The sequence below is a fragment of the Maniola hyperantus genome, chromosome 23 (genome assembly GCF_902806685.2).
Source record: "Maniola hyperantus chromosome 23, iAphHyp1.2, whole genome shotgun sequence".
Lineage (NCBI taxonomy): Eukaryota > Metazoa > Arthropoda > Insecta > Lepidoptera > Nymphalidae > Maniola > Maniola hyperantus.
In genome coordinates this window covers 4557755-4582476 of record NC_048558.1, presented here as the reverse complement: position 1 = coordinate 4582476, position 24722 = coordinate 4557755, and the positions used below count along the sequence as shown (strand labels likewise).

The 24722-nt window shown below is 40.0% G+C and overlaps 1 protein-coding gene across 5 annotated transcripts in view; it reads left to right on the top strand.

The window, feature by feature from the left end:
- Positions 1 to 24391, top strand: part of p120ctn (adherens junction protein p120) — a 74205-nt gene extending 49814 nt beyond the window's left edge. For 2 of the 5 annotated variants that reach the window (XM_069506546.1, XM_069506545.1), the window contains exons 3-20: positions 372 to 492; positions 1371 to 1493; positions 2634 to 2789; positions 3469 to 3557; positions 3892 to 4030; positions 4652 to 4748; positions 5860 to 6051; positions 6941 to 7122; positions 7771 to 7930; positions 8711 to 8900; positions 9015 to 9106; positions 9572 to 9747; positions 10121 to 10262; positions 11226 to 11419; positions 12232 to 12397; positions 13167 to 13295; positions 14841 to 14968; positions 16160 to 24391. In XM_069506546.1, the coding sequence (XP_069362647.1) occupies positions 372 to 492; positions 1371 to 1493; positions 2634 to 2789; positions 3469 to 3557; positions 3892 to 4030; positions 4652 to 4748; positions 5860 to 6051; positions 6941 to 7122; positions 7771 to 7930; positions 8711 to 8900; positions 9015 to 9106; positions 9572 to 9747; positions 10121 to 10262; positions 11226 to 11419; positions 12232 to 12397; positions 13167 to 13295; positions 14841 to 14968; positions 16160 to 16282 (2599 nt within the window). In that variant the 3' untranslated portion in view covers positions 16283 to 24391. Of the gene's footprint in view, positions 1 to 371; positions 493 to 1370; positions 1494 to 2633; positions 2790 to 2870; positions 2956 to 3468; positions 3558 to 3891; positions 4031 to 4651; positions 4749 to 5859; positions 6052 to 6940; positions 7123 to 7770; positions 7931 to 8710; positions 8901 to 9014; positions 9107 to 9571; positions 9748 to 10120; positions 10263 to 11225; positions 11420 to 12231; positions 12398 to 13166; positions 13296 to 14840; positions 14969 to 16159 lie in introns of those variants that run through there. The other 3 variants (XM_034980913.2, XM_069506547.1, XM_069506548.1) reach the window with 3 other exon arrangements.
- Positions 24392 to 24722: the final 331 nt, after the last annotated feature.

Here is a 24722-nt window from a genome sequence, read left to right as displayed (position 1 = left end):
CCTGTCCACTGGTGCGGAGCGGAGCGGAGATGTGTACCTATTGTTGACCAATCAGAGTTTTGTCACATGACGGAATGAAATTATCACGTTATTTATCGACAATCTGATTGGTTTGCTTAACACATCTCCGCTCCGCTCCGCACCAGTGGACAGGCAGCCTTAGGCATGCCCTCCTTACTCGGGTGGGGCGCAGGGCAACTTTATGCGGTCTTTAAGCCGGGATTTCACCGGCTAGGGCCTGCCAATCTTGGCTGGACTAAAGTTCTCCTAAAAGACTAAGGGGGGAGACTGACGGGTTCGTCGTCACACGTGGAGATGGTGGTGCGGTAGTCTCCTAAAACGATCTAATTTTATGTTCTGTGTTGTTACAGCAACGGTCCGGTAGAGGGCGCGTATGGTCCGCAGCACAGCCCCGTGTCGCGGTCGGACGCCTCCACCGAGGACGCGGAGCTGTCGGCTGCGCTCGCGCACCAGCACCATCTCGCTATGCAGGTAATTATCTATTGGTACCGTAAAACCGTAACACCGCAATAATAAAATTAACTGTCTCCCTATATTTAAAGAGCTGTTAACTGCAAAAGATGGTTTTTGAGTTATCGCCAAAAGACGTGGTACAGTGCCCGGCAAACAACTTGAGTATTTAAGCGATTGACTGGCGAATGGCGGGTGCACACGATTGGTTGATCAGTCGGCGCGAGTGTACGCGATTGGTTGATACGTCGACTTTCGCTTCCTGGATTTCTCCCACTATGCCAACTTTCTCCCACTACGCTGCTTCAGATTTAAGTTGTTTGCCGGGCTCTATAATTTTCGAAAACTAATGTTTCAATAAAAATAATGTTTTTTTTTTCAATAATAATATTAGCCATGTTAAATGACTAATATTCCCCTTTCCTCTCCAATAAGCGTCAGGCTTGTGCTAGGTGCTTGTGTAGGTACGGCAATAGTGCAACGGGCGGGGTTTGAAGTGAAAGGTTGACGGTTCAAAGTTTGAACCGTCAACCTTTCGGTTTTCAGTCCACTCCTTTACCGGTTGAGCTATTGAGGCTCTAAATGTTATAGCGCATAACTGAGTAGGTTCCTGCGGTAGTGGAGCGGTGCGGGAGGGGTGTGATGACGTGACGCGAGAGCTCAGTGATTCGTCAACTTGTGGCAACTGTCACCCTCCCGCACCGCTCCACTACCGCAGGAGTCTCCTTAGTTATGCGCTAGGACACCATCATTGTACCTACAATCGTGCAAATAAATGATTTGATTTGATTTGATTTGAAAAAAGGTGGAAGCAAATTTTTTTAGAAACATCAGTTTAGTTACTCAAGCAATGTAGTAAAAGTAAGTTTTGATGTGCTCATTTCTGTCCGTTTCATAAGGCGGGCGAATATCCCGTGGGGAGCGGCGTGGAGCCCGACTACGGGCAGTACGTGTCCTCCCCCGCCGCCCACTACAACCACATGGGCCACCTCACCATGGCGCCCTCGCAGAAATACCCTCATGTGAGTAGACAGACCTAGAGCACGGAGTAAGGATAGTATATTATTACCTACCAGAGGTTCCAGAGGTACCCATTTGTGGTGGTCATTTACCACGATATCAGAGGCGATATCCTAGAATATATAGTTACCTCATAACTCATTTATGAAGACATGCACAAGATGATTACAGTGCAGCGGCGCAGCAGTGCTCTTTCATTTTGAATTATTTCGCACAACTACACCTATATTGTGAGTTATGTATTGGTGTCGAGCGGCTATAAAGAAAGGTCCTTATGTCCCCGTCGAGACGATTTGCCTAGTGAGTCAGATACTCCTGCATTAAACGTAGCTCCAATTTTCGAATAAGCCATTCGTCAGAGAAAAACTTCTCCACATCGTGTTTGAACTCTATGCAGCGACATCTAGTTTTTTTTTTTTTTTTTTAAGAATATTAGCCATGTTAAATGACTAATATTCCCCTTTCCTCTCCAACTAAGCGTCAAGCTTGTGCTAGGAGTAGGTACGACAATAGTGCAACGGGCGGGGTTTGAACCGTCGACCTTTCGGTTTTCAGTCCACTCCTTTACCCGTTGAGCTATTGGCCCCGATTCTCTAGTCTCTCTCTAAACTAAATTTAGAGTACCTGCATCCTTTTCTTTTTACTAATGCTAAAAAAGGAACGGAACATGACTTTCACATTTAAAGACTCTAAATTTTAGTGCACAATACAAATTTAAACAGTAGGTTCGCGAGTGCGTGCTAAAACACGGGTTTTACCATCTAAAAATTTAATTTAGAATTGTCAAACTGCTTCTGTCCTTTTCATATTACATTAGTAAGAAGAGGGTGCGAATACTCTAAAATTAGGTTGTGCTTAGAATCGGTGCCATTGAGGCTCTAAATAGTTTGAACTGAGCAAGTTGCTCTGGAAAGGAAAAAAATTATAGGCTACATAGAGTGGCGGGTGCCAGCACGGTGCATGTGGTAGACGCGCAATTTTTGAGACAGTGCGTAATGCTACTGGATTTTGTACAAGAGCATGTTAGGTAGTTTACACATTTGATTTACGACACTCCCTGTAGCCGTGAAACACCAGAGTTAACTTACTACTTTTCTTATAAAGTTAATTTATTTATTAATAGTATCTTACCACCACTTCAGGTGATGGAAGCGGTGTCAGTGGGCAGCGGATACGCGGGCGGAGTGGGCGCGGGCACGGGCGGCGGACACTACGGCACCTACGCGCACTACGGCGCCGCATACCCCGCACAACCCGCTTACCTCGTTGAACCCCAGGTGCCGGCTTACATGGCACAGGTAATCATTTTGACGTCTTATATTCCTTCAGTGCGGTAGGGGCTTCTGAACGGGCGGCGGACACTACAAACTACCACACTACGGTACCTACGCGCACTACGGCGCCGCATACCCCGCTCAACCCGCTTACCTCGTTAAACCCCAGGTGTCCGCTTACATGGCACAGGTAACTTCTGCATTCTATTTTCCGTATTCTGAAGACTAATTCCCCCTCCCAGTGCGTCAGAGCCAGAGGAATTCTACAAAACTGCGTAGTCAAAAGCGGTTTTGAATCACATGTCATTTCTTTCTTCGTGCCTTTGTGGCAATGCTTACACTTTCCTTGCGGGTTCGTGAATATAGTACTAATCTTGCTTGCGTATTTCTTCAATATTGACCAATAACCCATTCATGATGCTTCTGCATCTATTATTCCCACCACTGATTAGAGAAGTAAAGGCTAGATGGGCCCTATGAATTAAATTGTATTGAAACCTACTGTCGCCAGTTTTTCCCCACCACTTGCTACAAATACACATGCAGTAATAGATGTGAAGTCTTGTACACACCACGCACACCGAATATACACTTTATCTTCCTTACTTCTTTTATCTATGATTCCCACTATATCATTGGTGATTCATTGCAGCACACAGCCAGTCTCTGATATAATTAATAGTGTATTTGTTCTTGTTTACAGGAGTACGTGGAGGGTGGGGGCAGTGCGTCGCCCAGAAGTGCTTCACCGGGAGCCATGCCACCTCAACATAATTTACATCTGCAACAGAGGTTAGTTTGCTTCTATAATCTACATATACCATAATTTTGGATTTTTTAATTGTTCTTCATAACGTATATCGTTTTTGAGAGAAAGAAAGAAGAAAGACTTTCTTTCTTTCTTTCTCTCTCTCTCAACTGTGACGTAACGTGGCGTTTTCGCCGGGAGACACGACGATATCGTCGCGAGACTAGTCCGTGAGGTTATACTCGTCCAGAGTGACTCGTCGTATCGCTGCGATCGGCGATACTATCGCCCTGTGGAGATTGACCCATTCAGTTGAGAGAGTCCTTATTGACTGACAGTTTTATTTACATGTTTAATGTTTTTGTTTTTGTTTTTCAGGTACGACTCGGCGTCGCTGGAGCAACTAGGACGGCACTACTGCGTGACGTCACCGCGCGGCGAATACGCCGGAGACGCCTACGCGTATCAACACTACCCCACCGCTTACGAGCCTCCGCACCAACCTCCACCCTTTAAAGTAAGTCCTTATCATCATTATTTTGACGACCTTCCTGGCGCATGGTCCGTGCAAGCACCGTGGTCTTATTAGTGGGAGGTCCTGGCAGGCGTTTGGAATTGTATAATTTCTGGTCTGGTCTGGTGGGAGGCTTCGGACGTGGCTAGCTACCGCCCTGCCGGCAAAGCTTTGCCGCCGAGCGTATTAGCGTTCCGGTACGATTCCAAGTAGAAACCAAAGGAACATTGGTTTAATAAAGTCTGCCATATCCGAAAAGTTACAGAGGAGCCCCCCTGGAAGGGGCCGACGTTTTAGCCCCCTATTTTACCTCTTTAGGGGTTGAATTTTCAAAGATCCTTTCTTAGCGGATGATAACGTCATAATAGCTATCTGCATGCCAAATTTCAGCTTATCCGTCCAGTAATTTGAGCTGTGCATTGAAAGATCAGTCAATTGGGCAGCTTTTCCTTTTATTATTTATATATAGGTGGGGGATAGATACTTGCGTAAGCGCAAACTCCCCGTAAAAAGGATCAGTGTGGCGTGGTAGACTACAAAGTGAAAATATATTTTGCTACTATTAAAGCATAATATTGATTTTTATAGTGACGTCATCAAACCCTTCCATCTCCCATATTGCAGGACTCACAAAACGGCCTAAGTTTAGGAAGCACAGGCGGGCAGTCAATGTACGGCGACGAGGAGGAACTACAGAAGCAAATGGCTAATATGGCGCTTGGTAAGAACGTTTTGTCAAAACATGCATTACAGTTAACGAGTACCTTCTCGCTGAAATGCGTAAGAGGCGCACCATACGCGGCCCATACGACCTTGTTACAGTACGCGGCCGGAAGTAATGTGCATCGACCTTTAGAAGGATATAGCAGATTTGTAGAGCACTGTCTCGGTCATATTAGGTACTAGCTTATGCTCGTGACTTTGTCCGCGTGGACTACATACATTTCAAATCCCTATTTCACCCCGTTAGGGGTCGAATTTTCAAAAATCCTTTCTTTACGTCATAATAGCTATCTGCATGCCAAATTTCAGCCCGAGCCCCGATCCGTTCAGTAGTTTCCGCTGTGCATTGATAGATCAGTCAGTCGGTCAATCCTTTTATATAATTAGATGAGTGACAGAGACAACGCTCTACAAAGCCGAAATGTCCTTCTAAAGGCCGATGTACATTACTTTCTGCCGCGTACTGTATCACGAACTGACAATGATATCATTAAAAAGTGAAAACTTAACTCCAGAACGTCTAACGTGTTTCACCGCGAGGATTTTTGCGATTCGTTTATATTTTAAGCAAGCCAAGGATAACTAAAGTACAGCACTAAGTTTGAAACATTAAGCATAGCTATCTCCATAGCTATTTCTTATGATACAGGAGGCATTTTGCTCACTATACTAAGGCCATTACGAACGTGCGATCATAAATCATTTTTATCAGACCTCTCTCTCGCACTTACAGGCCTTATGGAACTCTAAGCTGATGCTCTAGTGTTGTGACTTGTATTTAACAGTAAAAAAAGGATTTGTCGATCGTCGATAACTGGTTATAAAAAAGCGCCCATACTTTTTACTTGTGTCTACTATAGTCGACGCACTGAGTCGTCGAGTTATCTGTTTCGCTGTTTCAGGTCGTAGGTAAGTGCGAGCGAAACAGACAGATAATTCGACGACTCAGTTTAAAATGCGTCGACTATGCGTCTGATCGGTATCCCTTTATCGATAACGACTTCTGCGGCATTCTCACAACCCTATGATCGTAATGATTTGTGACCCCGTTCGCACGTTCGTAATGACCCTAGTATAGTTGGCTGACAATGACGATTTCTTTCTTACAGTCCACGGAGGAGTGGGGGTCGGCGTAGGAGGTCGCGAAGACGGCGGCGGGCTGCAGTGGAGGGATCCAAATTTACCCGAAGTGATTGGTTTCCTCAACTCCCCCTCGGACGTCGTGAAGGCAAACGCGGCGGCATACTTACAACACCTCACTTATATGGACGACCCGAACAAACAGAAGACTAGGAGCTTAGGTGAGAATTTTTGGCACCAATTTGGTGGCCCTCAAAAAACGTGAGTGCCATAATACCTAGGTTTAACACCAACGAATTCCGCCCCTCGATTAGTTGAATTCGTTGTTCACATTTTTTCACAGCCAATCAAGGGGCAGAATTTGACAGCAACGACAAGACGACTAAAAGACAACGACACGACAATATCACAAGACAACAACGACAAGACAACGATACGGTTACCACAAGACAACGAAAAGTCAACAAGAAAACGACGACATGGCAACGACACGATAACCACAAGGCAACAACAAGACAACGACACGACACCGACACGACAACGACACGGCAACGAAAAGACAACGACAAGATTACAACACGGCAACGACATGACAACGACATGGCAACGATTTGGCAACGACTTGGCAACAACAAGGCTACGACACGGCAACGACAAGACAACGACACGGCAACGACAAGGCTCTATCTTCGGCTTTTGGCATCGAATTCTAATATATATATTTCGTTGAGCTATATTTAATTTATAGACACTTTTGCGGTAATCATTCAATATCTAGACACTCTGAGTTTGGCAATTGATGATTAGTTATTAGTGTATTTAAATTAGCGACTATTTCTTGTACTTTTATGTATATTATAAACTAGCTGATGCCCCGACTTCGTACGCGTGGATTTAGGTTTTTAAAAATCCCGTGGGAACTCAATCAATTTTCCGGGATGAAAAGCCTATGTCCTTCCCCAGGATATAAGCTAACTCTGTACCAAATTTCATCAAAATCGGTTGAACGGTTGGGCCGTGAAAAGCTAGCAGACAGACAGACAAACACACTTTCGCATTTATAATATCAGTATGGATAACAAAAGTAAATTGTTTATAATATCTTTTCAGGCGGCATCCCCCCTCTAGTGCGGCTGATATCACACGAAAACCCCGAAGTGTGCCGCAACGCGTGCGGCGCGCTTCGGAACCTTTCGTACGGGCGACAGAACGATGAGAATAAACGTGCCATAAGGGATGCGGGCGGTATTCCCGCGCTAATGGCGTTATTGTGCCGAGCTACTGACATGGAGGTGCGTACTTCTTCTTCAAGTGCCATCTCCTACCGAAGGTTGGCAATCATTAAGGCTAACTGGATCTTGTTTATTGCTGCCCTAAACAGTGATCTTGTACTCATGTTAAACCACTGGCGAAGGTTCTTGAGCCAGGATATTCGTCTACGGCCAGGTCTACGTCTGCCTTTTATCTTGCCCTGTATTATAAGCTGCAGGTGCGTACTACATAATAAAAAAATTCTACAAGTTACCAGGCTGTATGGTCTATGATCTTTGTCTTGTCTTATCTGTGTAAAAGTCGCTAACATGTAGTCAAGAGTTTGCTGTCAGGATGTCAGTTAAAATAAATTGGCAGTGGGCGACCCTGCAAAGCAGTTTGTTGGCAAATTTGTGCTCATAAAGGATTACCCGTGCACTTAACTATCTATCTAACTTAATCTATTATGAAAACATACTAGACACTTCCATTAAAAATTGAACCTTAGGCCGCGTAATTTGTTTAAAAGCTAATAAAATTTGCATGTCGATGACGTGATTTCTAAGATTTTACCTATCTCAAAACCGCCCAACGCGCCTATAAAAGTTTTCACTTCAAAAAACCAACTTAATTGTTGTTAAATAAAGTCTTTCAAATTTGGTTGTTATACTGTCTATTTTTTGTTGTAGGTCAAAGAACTGGTAACGGGCGTAATATGGAACATGTCGTCGTGCGAAGATTTAAAACAGTCCATCATAGACGACGCGGCGCAAGTGATTGTCAACAAAGTCATCATACCACATTCTGGATGGCACCCCACTAACCCTGGCGATACTTACTGGTCTACTGGTAAGAGACTTCCCCACAATAATTTTTCAAGATGAAAGATCTGTAGGGTGATTACGTAAAACCTGCATCAATCATTATTATAATCTCAATTGTTGTGATTGGCTGAATTTGTGCTATTCTTGATGCAACAATGCATTGTAGCCAATAGTGAGCGATCGTCAACCAATCAGAGGTGATTGCGATCGTGACATTGTAGCTGTCATTCTACCGTAATCGCGCAGATGGTAACAGGCTAATTATTAAACTTGTAAACCTAAATCGACTGATAGTGACATCTAGTAGCGACATGGTTGACGATCATGGTTGGTCTGGTTGACGATCTACTTTTAAATGCCCATGCTACTATGAAAATCTTTTAAACAAGAGATAGCAGAATCTATCAGATCCCCGGAATTCGATCCTGAACCTCTAATTTTTCAGTTAAGTCTGTTTAAAGCAATTAAATATACCCGCGAGTCAAAACCGCGGCGCGTGCGCGAACGGACTCCCTTGAAAAAGGACCCCGGATGGGTTCGAAACTAGTCGGGCTTACGTCGACTAAACGCGTGAGTACAGCCGGAAAAGATATTATTTACAATTAAATATATTTTGTTTTCACGATAAAGAAAAACATCTTGAGAAAATATGTGCGCCGCCTTCGACTTCTCCATAATGTTCTCAAAGGTCTGTTAGGTCTGCCCATCACTTGGCCCGCTTGGTGAATTATGGCCCTTCAGAGAGGAGATCCGTGCTCAATAGTAAGTCGGCGATGGGTTGATTATGATGATATCATTGTTCCAGTATTCCGCAACGCGTCGGGTGTACTTCGCAACGCGTCGTCGGCCGGCGAGTACGCGCGGCGTCGGTTACGGTCGCTCACCGGTCTGGCCGAGGCTTTACTGCACGCCGTGCGCGCCGCTCTTAGCGCTAACGCCATTGGAACCAAGATTGTTGAGAATTGTGTCTGTGTGCTACGGAATTTATCCTACAGGTAAAGACACTAATCTCGAGATCTATGGAGTGCACTCTAAACGGTCGCACTGTGTGTGTAAAAATCTTTTTTTTTAAATCTTTTGACAATTGATTCATATTGTTTCTTTCACAGATGTCAAGAAATAGAAGATCCATTATATGACACAAGAGCACCACCTACACAGTCTTCAGGGCAAGCAAGGATACAAGCCAGCGCGTCCAAAGGTAGCTAAACGGACGTATACACATAATATAGCTTAAGCCAATAGATGTAGAGAATTTGTTTGTGGGTGTTCCTCACAAGTGTAGACCCCACTAAGAAAAGATATCTTCAAGGCATTGGAAATTCCATCCCTAAGGGGGTCAAATAGGGGATGGAAATCTGCCATTTTTTGTTTAGAAATTAAGAAATCCGTGTTTTACGATTTTCGGAAATTTCACTCCTAAAGCTGGACTTTTGAACTGACGCCATAGACGCTCAACTCAAATTAAAATAGGAGATGAAAGTTAGTATGAAAGTCTGGCATTTTTGAAATTATATCCATGAAAATTGGTAATTCGGTTTTAGGTCAAAAATGAAAAAGTACTTAGTGTTCCAGGAATTCTGAAAATTCTATCCCCTCCCTCAAAAATTCTACTCGAAAGAAGTCGGGTGGGGCAACTAGTCATGGATATGTATGTCTGTTGCAGGTGAAAACCTGGGCTGCTTTGGTGGAAGTAAAAAGAAGAAGGAAGGTTCCACGTCATCAAACTCTACAAGTCCGCTGGGCAAGAGCGATCCTGAGCCGCAACAACTAGACAACAACACCAACACGCAACTAGGCTACAGCGTACCCAAAGGCACTGAGATGCTGTGGTCACCTGAGGTAGAGTCCCTTATAAGTTATATGTATTAGCTCCATACACAGACCATCTCCTATAGACGCCTATTAGCCGGACACCCCCGATCGCCAAGCTTAGGCAGTTGCTTAGCATGATAGTCCCGTTCGGTACCCTCATTCTGCACATTGTTAGTGTTATAAATGCGAAAGTCTGTCTGTTATGTATTTTACCTTTTTGACAACCATTGCATCCACATAAACGATTTTTAATGGATATGACAGCGCGGGTGTGCGGCGCGTCCCCCTGCAAGACTTACCTCATATCCCGATTGCCACGTCGACCTGTCGCGAACAATAAATCTATGCGAATGAAGTCGTGGGGGTATAATTTAATCATGTTCATAATTTTCTGTAACAGGTGGTGCCTCTATACATGGCCCTACTGCAGACGTGTTCCAACCCGGAGACCTTAGAAGCGGCGGCCGGCGCGTTGCAGAACCTCGCAGCTTGCTACTGGCAACCCTCTATAGATATACGAGCCGCTGTCAGGAAAGAAAAAGGTATTTAATGATTAGATAATATGATAGGACTAGCTTAATCCCGCGACGTCGTCCGCGTAGACTACACAAAATTCAAACTATTATTTCACCCCCTTAGGAGTTGAATTTTCAAAAATCCTTTCTTAGCGGATGCCTACGTCATAATAGCTATCTGCATGCCAAAGTTCAGCCTGATCCCTCCAGTAGTTAAAGCTGTGCGTTGATAGATCAGTCAGTCAGGCAGTTACCTTTTCCTTTTATATATTCATATAAGCAGTATAAGCCTGGCCGCACGGCATGGCAAGGGATTTTCATACGACGAATAGAAATATAACTTAACAGTATGACAATAACATTGAAATTTCAATGATGATCATCGTAGGGACTAAAACAAAGTTGCGGCATGCTTAGGCAGCCTTCGAAATGCTTCAGCATCCTCTGGAATGTTTTGGCAGTCTCTGGGATGCCGCATCGTCTTTAACTTACTACGCACGAATAGATGTTGCGACCGCACGCTTCAGTGTACCTATGACGTACTTAAAGTGCTTACAGCCATACAATTTTAAGTTCGGAGGATTAATTAATTAGGAATTCATTTAGAATAAGGTTATTTTATTGGCAAAATTGGCTTTATAAACATCCGAACATCCAAAATTATCTCCATAATACGAATATAATCCAAGCGCCAATATTTTACTCAAAATAACAATACTTTTAGTAAAATATTGGTGCATGAACAGGCATGTACAGTACGCGGCATAATGTACATCGACCTTTGGAATGAGATTTTGGCTTTGTAGAGCGTTGTCTCTGTCACTCACACCTATGTGACGTTTTGTCGGTCTCAACGACAGTTACGATGCTCTACAAAACCGCTATCTCTTTCTAAAGGTCGATGTACATTATTTTCTGCCGCGTACTATACGAGTACATAAAACTTGCGGACGAGAATACTGTGACGGGTGAGACGCACCCTATAACAAGATTGTCTTACGTTGTCTTCAGGGCTACCAATCTTAGTGGAGCTGTTACGAATGGAGGTCGACAGGGTTGTCTGCGCGGTAGCCACAGCTCTCAGAAACCTGGCCATAGACCAACGGAATAAGGAGCTGATAGGCAAATACGCTATGCGCGACCTGGTACAGAAACTGCCGAGTGGGAACCAACAACACGACCAGGTATTTGATCAATATTTCAAGACAGTTAGATCTTTGGCTTAGTTCACAAATATCTATCCCTTTCATAATGTTGCTTGCGGAAAAGGATAGCACTAGTTTTAGACCTGTTAATTTAGTTTAGTTTAGAGATTTCGTACAAGAAAATCGACCCCAATGTCGACTTTATAACACAGTAACAACTCTCGATCCGGTGCTAAACTATGTATATTAAAATGATCTACTATTTTTGTGTTAGTCTTCTGAATTAAACAGCTCTCCTGTAAAATCGACAATTATGTAGTTAATACAAAAAATGCCTAAGTCATCGAGATAATATGATACACAAATAGTACTTTCCATAGAAGTAACTTCTGTGCCCACATAATCTTTTGTTATCGGTCGACCAACGTTGTACTGTTGTGAAGAACTATGGGTTACAAATTCTTGCGCGACGCTACATCTCACTGAACAATCAAATGAGAATACGCTGCTGAGACCACATAATGTTACAGAATCTGTCAAGTAAGAACTGTCAACATGTTACATGATCGTATTTCGACATGATTTGTTAATATCTATTTGATAAGGATCGATTAAATTACTACTACTACTATTTATCGTCTAATAAGAATTTATCCGTGAAGGTTCTGCGCTGGATTGAGTGACAGTAGCATTTAAGGAGTCCAATCTTACGATTAAAGTTTCGTTTCGAGCTGATGGTATATTTTTATTTCGGCTGACGTCAAAATGACATCATTTCGATGTTAATGAGACATGGTTCCAGCGCAATAGCAATTTGCGGGACTTATACATATTTCTTCGTTTTTTCCCAGGGTACGTCAGACGACACGATAGCGGCAGTACTAGCAACACTAAACGAAGTGATAAAAAAGAGCGCGGAGTTCTCGCGGTCCCTCCTCGAAGCGGGCGGAGTGGAGAGGCTGCTCAACCTCACCAAGCAGCGTCATCGTCATACGCCCAGAGTGCTCAAGTTTGCAGGTAACTATTCTTCCGTACTTATAGTACTATCACTTACGTTTACGTTTACGTTAAGTTACGCCGATGTAACTGCGCAGAAATCTTATTTTTGAATGGTGCGATAATATTTCACACAATCATAGCGCGCGTCCGTCCGCTATTGGTTGTTGCCTACGAGCCATGTTTTGTACGCGCAAATTATGAGCGAGCACGGAGTTTGTTGTTCTTGTGTTTAAAACCCTAACGTCAGGCAATAAGTTCTGTATTTCATTGTTGTACATTCGGTTGTAGTCTGGCGGCGTTACGCTTTTCTGAGCAAACTAATTTTGCCGCAGTGACTTATAAAAGTGGGAATACTGTATATGCCTAGGGTAATTTTTCGTACAACATATGGCGAACCTTCGAAAGTGCAAAAACAATTCCTAGAATATCACACTACATTTTTTGTACAAAAAAATCTCCCAGGGATAAATAAGCTTTAGAATGGGAAATATTTTGCTCGAGAGAAAAGAGGTAAATTGAAATGAACATATTTCTACCGCGATTGAACTTGGCACAGCGACATCTAGTTTGCTAAACGAATATCATAACACCAGCTGATAACCACATTAAACGAAGTACGCGGAGGTTTCTTCATTTCTTATGCCTAGGTTTTTTCGTACACCAGATGGCAAATCCTCAAAAGTGCAGAAACAATTCCAAGAATTTTACACAGTAAAAATGTCCCAGGGATAAACGCTTTTAGTTGGAGGACGTCCAACTTTACTAAAACATCTGTTTTTACCCTTAGGTCAAGTGCTAATGACGATGTGGTCTCACGCGGAGCTGCGTGAGGTGTACCGCAAGCACGGCTGGCGCGAGGCGGACTTCCTCACGCCCGCGCGCGCCGCGCAGCCGCGCGCCTCCTCCAACACGAGCGGTGGGTCACAATTCTTTATATAGCGTCAAATTCTGATGGTTGTTTTCACGCAGCGAAATTATTTTGACTTACTGGTCCAATCAATTTATCAAAAAAACTAGCTGATGCCCGCGACTTCGTACGCGTGGATTTAGATTTATAAAAACCCCGTGGGAACACGTTGATCCGTTGCTTTGGTGCGACATGATTGAAGGACAAACCAACAAACCAATAAACCAACAAACCAACAAACAAACACACATTTACATTTATAATATGGGTACTGATGGCATATTTACAATTGTGAAAAACAAAACTCGAAAGCGACCTCTAACCAATAGTAATGTACAGTACGCGGCAGAAAGTAATGTACATTGGCCTTTAGAATGACATTTCGGCTAAGTAGAGCCGTGTCTCTGTCATTCATACCTATATGATGTTTTGTCGGTCTCAAAGACAGAGACAACGCTCTACAAATCTGCTATCTCCTTCTAAAGGTCGATGTACATTACTCTCGGCCGCGTACTGTAGCTTCGCGACCGGCCGTCCGCGCAGGCTAGTTTATGTCGTATTACTACGCCCGAAAGCTTATTTTGCTCTAAACATTTTTAATTAGTTCAAAACAATTTTTTTTAAATTAACTCTGTTTCCATAATACTACTGAGAGCAAATCAATCTGCTGCGAGAAAACCATTAAAATTTTTAAATGTATATGTTACTGGATGTGTTTGTGTATATTATGTGAGGACTGTTCATATGATTCATTGTCATTTAACAGCTGTATTTTATTCATAGCTCATGATAATATGCTATAATATAATATCATGTTACTAAATTTTCAGCATCTAATTTCACTTTGCACATCTTCACAGACAGACACTGCCTAATACCAAAATCAATAATGTTGTCTTTCACCAGAAAAGTACAAGTATGCGTTGCGTGGAATGTATGAACCCCATTTTTCCCATTTTTTGACTTGAAGCTCACTCCAGCAATGCGCGGGACTACAATTCGGTATTTGACAACTAGTCAAATCAGTAACTTTTTTCAAACGTCAAAACGCGCGCTAGTGTGCGAGCTACTATGAAATATTGAAATGTGACGTCACAATCATTTGACGTGCTTTTTTTAGTTTAATCGATAATTTAAAATTGTTATTACCCCTAAAACTAGCAAAGGGTGTGGATTTTACATATTTTGGAAGAGCCTCTATTTAATAATCACTGAGAAATAATTTCTTTTTGCCACAGGTAAATACCCAATTCCTTTTATACATGGCACAATATTATTGTAAATAGAATCTATGGAAAGAGCAACCGCTGAGTTTTTGAATCTTTTAGATTCCGAACCAGTGGTATATGAATTGGACGATTCAAAAAGTTTATTTGAATAAAAATCTTCCTACTTCTAATATATTTGTACGAAAGTAAAAATATGTTTTGTTAATTGTTTCGGTTTCGAGAATTTTCTGTAAATTATTTCAGTTGACGTGGTTTACGGGGCTTGTATGTAAACTATGTGAAATGTAAGAGTGTAAATAGCTGATTGTGGTGGCTTGGGGTATAGGTCAGGGCACGCCCATGTCGGGGGGCGCCCCCCACTCGCCGTCGGCCGCCAACAGCACGCTGAGTCGCCCCATGGCGTCTACGGGTGGCACGCGGTATGAAGACCGCACCATACGACGCCATCGCGAGGTAAGTAGCATAGAGAATGAGAGAGAGAGAGGGAGAGAGAGAGAGAGAGAGAGAGAAGTTCACCATTCCGTACGGATAATCGTTCTAATCCAATTCCATTAGAGTTGTAAATAGAATGTTGAAGATATAAATTTTGTATTCCATCTTCTCCCTTGGAGAATATTATGGAAGATATTTAATTATTATTTCAGAAAAATGCTTAAACAATTTAACACTTGAAGACATAATTCGAATTCATTTAAGACAAAAATATATTTGACTAGCTCATGCTCGCGGCTTCGTCCGCGTGGACTACACAAATTTCGCCCCCTTGGGGGTTGAATTTTCAAAAATCCTTTCTTAGCGGATGCCTACGTCATAACAGCTATCTGCATGCCAAATTTTAGCCCGATCTGTCTAGTAGTTTGAGTTGTGCGTTGATAGATGAGTCAGTCAGGCAGTCAGTCAGTCAGCCACCTTTTTCTTTTATATATTTAGATAGGACACGTAATATTTATTGCGTTTGTACTTAGTACGTACCATAAAATCTGTCATCGATTGCCGATTTTTTTTGTGGCATGCTTAACAATGCGTCTCTATTCGTCTCTGATTGCTACATTCCTTGTGCACTCATGTAAGGGGACGTCCACCGCAGCCCTCACTTGATCTGTCCATCCGATCATCTCATGTCATTTTCACGAAATAAATATTAAAACAAACATTATTATATTTCATGAAGGAGTTGGCTTTGGCTTATTTTAATAAAAATTACTTCTATACTTCCCTTTTCTTCTCTTTTGCCATGTACAGAACATAAATATAAGAATTTATCTGTAAATTCTTTGTTAGTCCACCTTCGAACATTTGAACGCTTTGATGGGGATGGGGTCCCAAAAAGAAAGAAAAAGCATGTAGGTATTCCACAATGGTGTCGCAAACAAATACTTGTAATTAGATGATGGATGATGCCCTCGACTTCGTACGTGTGGATTTCGGTTTTCAAAAAACTCTTTGATTTTGTGGGATAAAAGTAGTCTATGTCCGTCCCTGGGATGTGAGCTGACTCTCTACCATGTATCAAAATCGGTTAAACTGTTGGGCCATAAAAAGCAAGGGGTGAAGGAATTTATATGTATAAGTTTCGGATGTCTAACAACACCGCACTTTTTTAACCTTTTACCTAAAGATTCTTAAACATAATGCTGTTTCCAGAACGATGACATGCCAGCGATGGACGTCAACTACGCAGACGGCTTAGGGATGGGCAACCCCAACGGCCGCCCCATGAACCTGCAAGGTGTACAAGCCCAGATGCCGCCGCCAGCCAGCCGCTAAACCACCCCTATGTCGACCACATTGCTACTCGTGTTATCACAGAGGGCCTAGACAACGCAGAAACTACCGGAATTAACCTCTCGCAGAAACTACAGTACCCCGCAGGAAATATTGTACATCGACATTTAGAAAGACATAGTGGTTTCTTAGAGCGTTGTTTCTGTCGTTGAGACCGACAAAACGTCACATAGGTAAGACAGAGGCAATGCTCTACGAAGCCGAAACCTCCTTCTAAAGGTCGATGTACAATATTTCCTGCCGGCTACTGTACCGGGATCGTTAGCCTTTATTTGAGTAACTGAATGACTTTACCCGAATTCGGGCACCCGACACACTTTAAGGTACAAGGACACAAACTTGGTACCAGTAGTGGCGTGAAAAACAGGCTTAAAAAGCACTGCTTACAATAGTTAAAGCTCGCTGCTCAGTTTTCGTATTTCCTGTCTGAAAATAGGAACATCATAGTTCTTGCGTGGCTCATGTTTCTGTTGAAGTCATGCAGCGTTTGCTCGCGATTGATTGTTACGCGTACATTTAACGCAATGTTAAATGCACGCGCTCGTGAATTGCAAGAACTATACCTAACTAATCCTATCCTGACTTTGAACCCTGTGTATAGCTGCGTACCTACCTTGATGCGTGTAAACGCAATGCATACACACCGCGTATGTATGCGTTTGTGCGCATCAAGGAAACTAACACTCTATTTCAATAATATTCGACTTCTTGAGGTTCCATGGTACGTTTGTACTCACTTCATATACGCTGTGTTCAAACGCACCCAGAAAGCCCAAGAAAATTTTATATTGGCAGCTAGAACCCGCAAGTTTTACCCGAATTCGGGCTATTTTAAAACATAGAACTCAATAAACTCAAGAGTAATTCTGACTTAACATTTTATACGCGTCAACGCCTTTAAGATGAATTTGCATGGAATTTACAAACCATTTGACGGAAAAAGTTATGTACTTTAAAGAATACAGTTCTGATTCGAAATTACTAAGATAAATCCAGCTTCTTCGACATACAACTAAATTTTAGAATATTTGCATCCTCTTCTTACTAATGTAATATGAAAAGGATAGACACAGTTTAACAGTTTTAAGTTTAATTTAGAGGTGTCAAACCTCGTGACTTTAGCTGCCAGTAGCGAGCGTATCGTTTAAATTTGTAGCGTGCACTAAAATTTAGAGTATTTAAATGTAAAAATCATGTTCCGTCCTTTTTTAGCAATATTAAAAAGAAGAGGATGCAGATACTCTAAATTTAGTTTAGCGAAAAACAACAGAATCAGCGCCAATGGGTTTTTTGAATGTTCGTACAAATTCAGTTTTGTTAGCGTTTTAATGCTTATAGAGCTAACCTCGCGTGTGAATAGTGTCTAGGCCCGCAGGACTGACTTAGGAAATACAATCGGTATTTTTTACAGTTCGTGTCTATGGACCAAACGTTTCTTTTTTTAAAGTAATTGTCTGTGGATGTTTTTTTTTACTACTTTGATTTTACATAGTACCCAATGAACATGTATTGTGATTTGTCCGTGATATTATAGCAAGGTTTTGATATTGCTTTTTATTGTGATTTTTTTTGAAATATTTGTAAGGAATCTGTAAAGGGTTTACTGAATCATCTATTTCTTTGGTTTTTGTGACTTATGTTGTTTATTCCCACACAACAGACTTGCATTTTAAATGATTACTTTGTTTTTATCGGGGCTATTTCCATTATTTAAATATTTAGTTGCTATACCGTGGTCATTATAGGTATTTATTGAAACATAATATTTGGACTGTGTATGGCATTTTGTACTTTATTATAAAGCAGTAAAGGTCGAAAGTTACAAAAGTCGATTCCATATACATTTGAACTTTTGAAGTATCCGTGAACAATATAAATATTAAGATTTACAAAAAACGTTTAGTTTAATCATTATTAGATTCTGTTACGGACTGAGATTTTTTAAGAAAGTTATTTCGCGTTTTTACTTTTGAATTAACTGACCATTACTTATTATTAAGAGTGATAGTACAAGAAAATCAGAGTCATTTTTGGTTGCTATAATTTTTTATTTGGATTTGTCATTAAGTAAACATTATTTATTGCGATAACATTTATTGGATGCATTAATTATTAATTTAGCGATTATATAAAATGAAAGATGTATGACGAAATACTTATCATAAATTGCCTCTAGATCTTATAAATCTAGATTAGGAGACCAGAATCAGTACCCAGAATTTTAGAAAGAAATTTTGACTTTATAAAGCGTCGTCTCTGTCACTCATACCTATGTGAAATTTTGTGGGTATCAACGACAGACACAATGCTCTCTCTGTTATCTCTTTCTAAACTTTGATGTGTTATTCTTATTGCTATACTCTATCCGCGGAAAGAAGATAGTACAGCGCTCTGTCTGTGACGTGATCCCATACAATGATACACCAACTAATCACAAACGAAACTATTTTTTTGAATTTCGAATGTTTTTTGAAAACATGCCCGTGATTGGTTGGTGTCTCAAAATGGTTGACGCCCACTGAGATTTTTGTCTCTATCAACACATTGTCTGTGTCTGGGATTACGTAACAGAGAGAGCTCTATACAAACTTCTTTTCGCGTATAAAGTATAAATAGGTACCCCAGCAAAGTTTGTCGGAAAGGAAATGTTCGGGTCTTTGCAATTTTTTTATGTATTCCGCCCCAAAATTATGAATTTATGTTTAAACACGATCGAGTCAATTCCCCCTGTACATAGTTGTGCCATTTTACTATTAAACTATTTGGAAAAGGGGATACCCGTAGGTGTTGTGTATTGAATTTTTCTATACACTAAATTGAGGCTCACTGTCAATCTGTCATTGACATAATTATGACATTTTGATGTTCTTTTTCACTGTGAGGTACAGTCAGCGACAAATTTCCATGACAATATGTAATTTGAATACTTATTCTCTTAGATTAATATAATTATATCGTTAGGTATTTTGAACGCACAATTGTTTTTACATACACCATAATTTATGTAAAATGAGTTATTCGGGTTTGAATGAATATTAAATTATATTTCGATTGAGTCGTTGTTTAGACCACATACAAGCCATTTAGTGTACAAATCGATTAAAGGGATAATGTTACTTAATTGAATTTTGTTGCTGACTCAACCTTGTCGAAATTTGCTATAAATATGGCATAAGTAAAATGAACGATCAACGTAGTATCTTAACCATAATGTACTTTATAATATTCAGGATTTGAATATTGTTATTATTTGTATTGTATGCAGTAGACACTTAGCCCAAATATTATCTAAGAGTCGTAAATATTGCGATCGGTGGGGGCTGATAGATGATAATGCGATATGAAGTTTTTGTAATATTTTGTATTCATTCCAGAACCTTTGAATAATGTACTATAGGTGTCTATTGTCCTCTTATATACTTAAGGAATATCCGTCTTTTATATAGCGTTAAGAGCATTATTGGATCGTACGTGTAAGCTTTAACATTTCCGTTTATAGATACGCACTGTCATTTGTTGAACATTTCACTGCATTGCGTGTGGTCGGTTAGTTAATAAAACTAATATGGAAAAGTGATCTTTTCCTGTAGTGAATTAAATTTTATGTCAACTGTCAAAATATTTGACAGAATATTGACAGTTTGACAGCTAACACTTTTGTTGTGGTCGAGTGTACTTTGAATAAAAATTATTTTAAAGTAACTTCGAAACGGAATGTTCATCAAAATAATTTTAATTTAAAATTGTATTTACCAACTAACCCTAAAAGGGACACTAAAATGAGGTTTCGCTACAAAACCAAAAGTATTATCGAAAATTGCTTCATTTTAGAATCCCCGATTCTAGTAAATAATATTATACTAATAATCCATACGCATTTGTAAAGACCATAAAACATTTAAAGTAAAATAAAACTATCCTTTCGTGAACTGATTTTTAAAGTTTTCCATATGAGACTTGATAATTATAAAGCGAGTCTGGACTCTGAAAGCACGCACACGAAGCTGTGAAGACAAACTATATGGCGTTCTATGGAACGAAACGGTTCCACGGTTGTTTGTTTTCAGTGTCTAGTCTGCACGTTCGGGGTGCTTGTTATAATATCAAGTGCCTTAATCGTAATCATTACGTCATGTTAGAGGACCTCTGAAAAGTGTATCACAAAAGGAAGATGCTCGTATGAATCGGACAATCTGTGTACCTAGTAGAACAAGTACAGTATAGTATAAAAACTCCCCCACGGAACGGTTTTGATCTCTCAAACAAAGATTTATGAAAATATAACGCGATTGTGAAGTTGGCAAGTTTAGAACTTTGATATGCGGTCTCCCTCCGTTTTTTTTATTATTATTTTAGCTTTAGTGTTGTAGCTATTTATTTCACATAATCGAACCTAGTAGGCGGAGAGTTGGCGGGATATTTTGAAAGGTAATTGATAAAGGCTAAAAGTTTGAATTAATTTCCACAGAAAACCACTTAGACCTGCCAGTAGATCTGTGGTTGATTCGCGATTTATGAATCTTAGGTTTTTCTGCCAGAAATTGCATATCGCCTTTCATGCTGGTCATATATTTTATCATAATTATCGTTGGCCTGTGGACGCCCACTGTTGGTTATGGGCCTTCCCTAATAAGCGCCAACACGTTCCGCAACCATCCTCATCCAGCCTCTTACCGTCACGCTTGCCTTACATTAAGCTTGATTGTCATCAAGCAATAAGAAAAGGAAAATGCAACTTGCAGCGGCTGATGGATCTTTGTTTCCTTACTCAGCGAAGACTGATTGTAGATTTGGTATTGTGAGATGACAATCATGCTTGATAAAAAGTAATGATCCGGTTGGAGCGCGCTTGCCTAGGAGATGCCTATTTACTTTTGCCTTGAAGTTATTTAGGTTATACTACGCATGAAACACGGATGCCGTACAAACACTCGCGTATTAAATCTCTGTACCTACTTATCAAATAGCTTCTCAAAACCTCCCGCCAGCTCTAGGACCATAATAATATAATGTATTTAAAGATAAGGCGGTTAACGTAAGGGTTTTTGTGATGTTCTATTTCGATGTATTTTATGCACAACAATGCATTTCCAAACGTCCGCGAAGAGAAGGTGTTCGACTGAGTAACCTGGTACAAAACTACCCTCATCCAGTGCATTATATGATTTAAGTGACGTCAGACTCATATAGCATGGTTTGCGCGTGCGTATTAATAGACATACTGACACATTTTTACGAATATAAGGCCACGGTATCACCAGGAGACTACTTCCATAACTTTTTTGATACTTAAACGATACTTGTCCAAGAGTAGCGAGATGTCATCTCATACTGCGATCGCCACTGTCAATGTGGCAAAGTATGGAATTAATCAGTCGTGACTCCTGCCTGAGAATCGGTAAAAGGCTAAAACGTCGGATTCTTAGGAAAGCGGTGCCCCCACAGCGCGGCGGTTTAGTTGCATTCATGCATTCATACCACTGTTGAAAAAACTCCCGTAAAAAATGTTGCAATAATCTGTTCAGCACCATAAAGAGGGTCGTCAATCGTCATGCATGCATTTCGTTCGCCGTTCGCCATCTTGTTTCTATAGATAATGTGGCTAACGGCCGAAATCAATAATACATCTATCTGTAATCTGTAGATTAGTTATTAAGCAACGTTGTTATTTGTCCAAAAAGAAATCATACAATTTGTGACTAATAATAACGTTGCTGAGTAACGATTAGAGATAGATTAATGTAGGCCGTAATTCTGCGTACACAAACTACACTAAACAAAAAAACTATGGGTTTTCGTTGCAAAAATTATGAAAGAGATTGCAATACATTCAGACCTGTGTAGCTTAGTCCCAGGCGGAGCTGTGAGACTAGCGGACAGTAGGCCAGTAGGAGGCAGCACACTCAACCCGAAACTAACTAAAGTTTACAACATGTAGCTGCACCGCTCTTCTAGTAAACCGTAGTTTTACTTTTTAGGGTTCCGTACCTCAAAAGGAAAAACGGAACCCTTATAGGATCACTTTGTTGTCTGTCTGTCTGTCTGTCAGTCAAGAAACCTACAGGGTACTTCCCGTTGACCTAGAATCATGAAATTTGGCAGGTAGGTAGATCTTATAGCTGACATTTGGGGAAAAATTTGAAAACCGTGAATTTAGGGTTAGATCACACAAAAAAAATTAAATTGTGGTCATGAACTAATAATTAGTATTTTCAACTTTCGAAATGAGTGACTATATCAAGTGGGGTATCATATGAAAGGTCTTCACCTGTACATTCTAAAACAGATTTATTTTTTATTTTTATGCATCATAGTTTTTGAATTATCGTGCAAAATGTCGAAAAAATACGACTGTAGTACGGAACCCTCATTGCGCGAGCCTGACTCGCACTTGGCCGGTTTTTTTTAAAAATTTACGCTTATTGTATGCTAAGCGAGACCGCAGCATTGAAAATAGTAGTTGGCGCATACTCTGCCTGGTGATACCTAAACTGTGTGGTATAGTCTGTTATTTTTATTTATTTCAGTTAGTTACGATCGACCAATCCATGTTGTATGATTATGACGACTCGTATGTAAGTTTTGTATGATATTTTAATTATAAACAATTTAGCGATTGTGAAAACAGTTTTTTCAATACAATATTGCTTGCCAGGGCGACGTCGCTTCTATGAAGCGAATCTTTTTTTGTTAAAAATAAATTTAAAAAAAAAGTAATTATTTCCACAGATTACGAATATTTTGGTTTAGGTGTAATAGAGTTCAAATTTTTTTTGAAATATTATTTAATCATTAGGTTATTTTTCTATTCATGGTTTCCATTTGTGAGTATATTAGACAATTGTAAGCATTATTAGGGGTATCGATTAACTTGATATTATATCGTTTAATGGTATTGTAATAATGTAATGTAACATCAAATGGACTAAGAGCCGGCGTATGCCAGACCTTCGTTATTTCATAAAAGCTGACCGTTTCTCTGCGTATTGTCCCTAACACTGAGAGACACTACAAAATCTTATGTCAAAGTACCTATAGTCTATTTTTTAGAAATCACGTCATGCATTTCCAGACACTTAGTATCATGGCAACTCCCTGTCAGATACCCAAAGTTTTAAAGTTTAAGGGTGTCTAGGAATGCATGACGTGATTTCTAATAATATTCCGAAGGAAAAAATTTGACATAGGTACTTTGACGTAAGATTTTTTTACACCTTTATTACTTGTTACTCCCAAAGCCACCATGATCCAAACAAACGTTCCTCCGAGTGTTGGGGGACAACACGCTAGTAAACTTGCAGCTTTTTTTAAATAACGAAGGTCTGGCACGCGCTGGCTCTCTCTCTAATATTTGATATGTACCTAACACTCTCTAAGTATTGTTGTATAGAAAAATTACTTATTACTTTGATACTATTGTGTATATCGAATATCAGTTGTCTAATTTCCATCGACAGCACTAGACATTTCCCTGAATATAAATTCGTAAGAAACTAATCGAAACGAAGTGGCGTTATCATTCCATCTCACTCGCACTCTATTCACAAGTATAGTGTGTAAGTGAAAGGGAATTTTTAACACCGCCATTTTATATTCGTTTCTTTAGTGGCACGAGCTATATGAGAAACATAATTAAAGTCCGACTTTATATTATTTCAAACCAATTTTCCAATTATTTTTTATACCACTATTGAAATATTTATTCATGAAATCTAGTGCTGCCGTGATACCCACAAGATCTCTTGAAGTTTTGTAGTAGTTTTAAGTTATTAACTTCACGATCTTAGTGTTACAACTTACACCACAATTTAAATAATAATTATATTGTCGTCTGTGGTGACACCACAGCCTATTATAGAGTTGTTGGAACAGTAATACTCGATTTATTTATATTTTATTTTAAAGTTTAAATAAAATTTTATTTAACAAAATAATTATTCATTCTTCATTTTGTCGTTGCGACATTATTTAGATGTATTGCATAGTTTGTCTTATGTCATGTTGTAAGTAGATTTTAATAGGAAATATTCATTCTAACATAAAGAAAATTATATTATACACACCGAAAATTAAAGAATGATTTTTATTTGATTTGGTTTTTTGTTTCCCTTATTTTCCGCATAATTTTCGATTTTTTTTTTGATTTTTCAGTTTTGCATTGAATTTTATTATAAAAGGCCTATTTGTTGATAGGTACCTACGTTTAAATTATAGGATATAATTTTATTATAACTTGATTGACTGCTAATTCGAATGTAAGGATTTGTTTGAAAAGACTTGAGAATTAAATCTTGTATCATCTTTTTAGGGTTGTTACTAACAAAATACGACTTTAGAAAGATTGATTTTAGTCCGTATCAATAATATAGGCTTCCTTTTTTTTTAAATACATTATTTGCGATATTTTTTACGCGATTGGGTA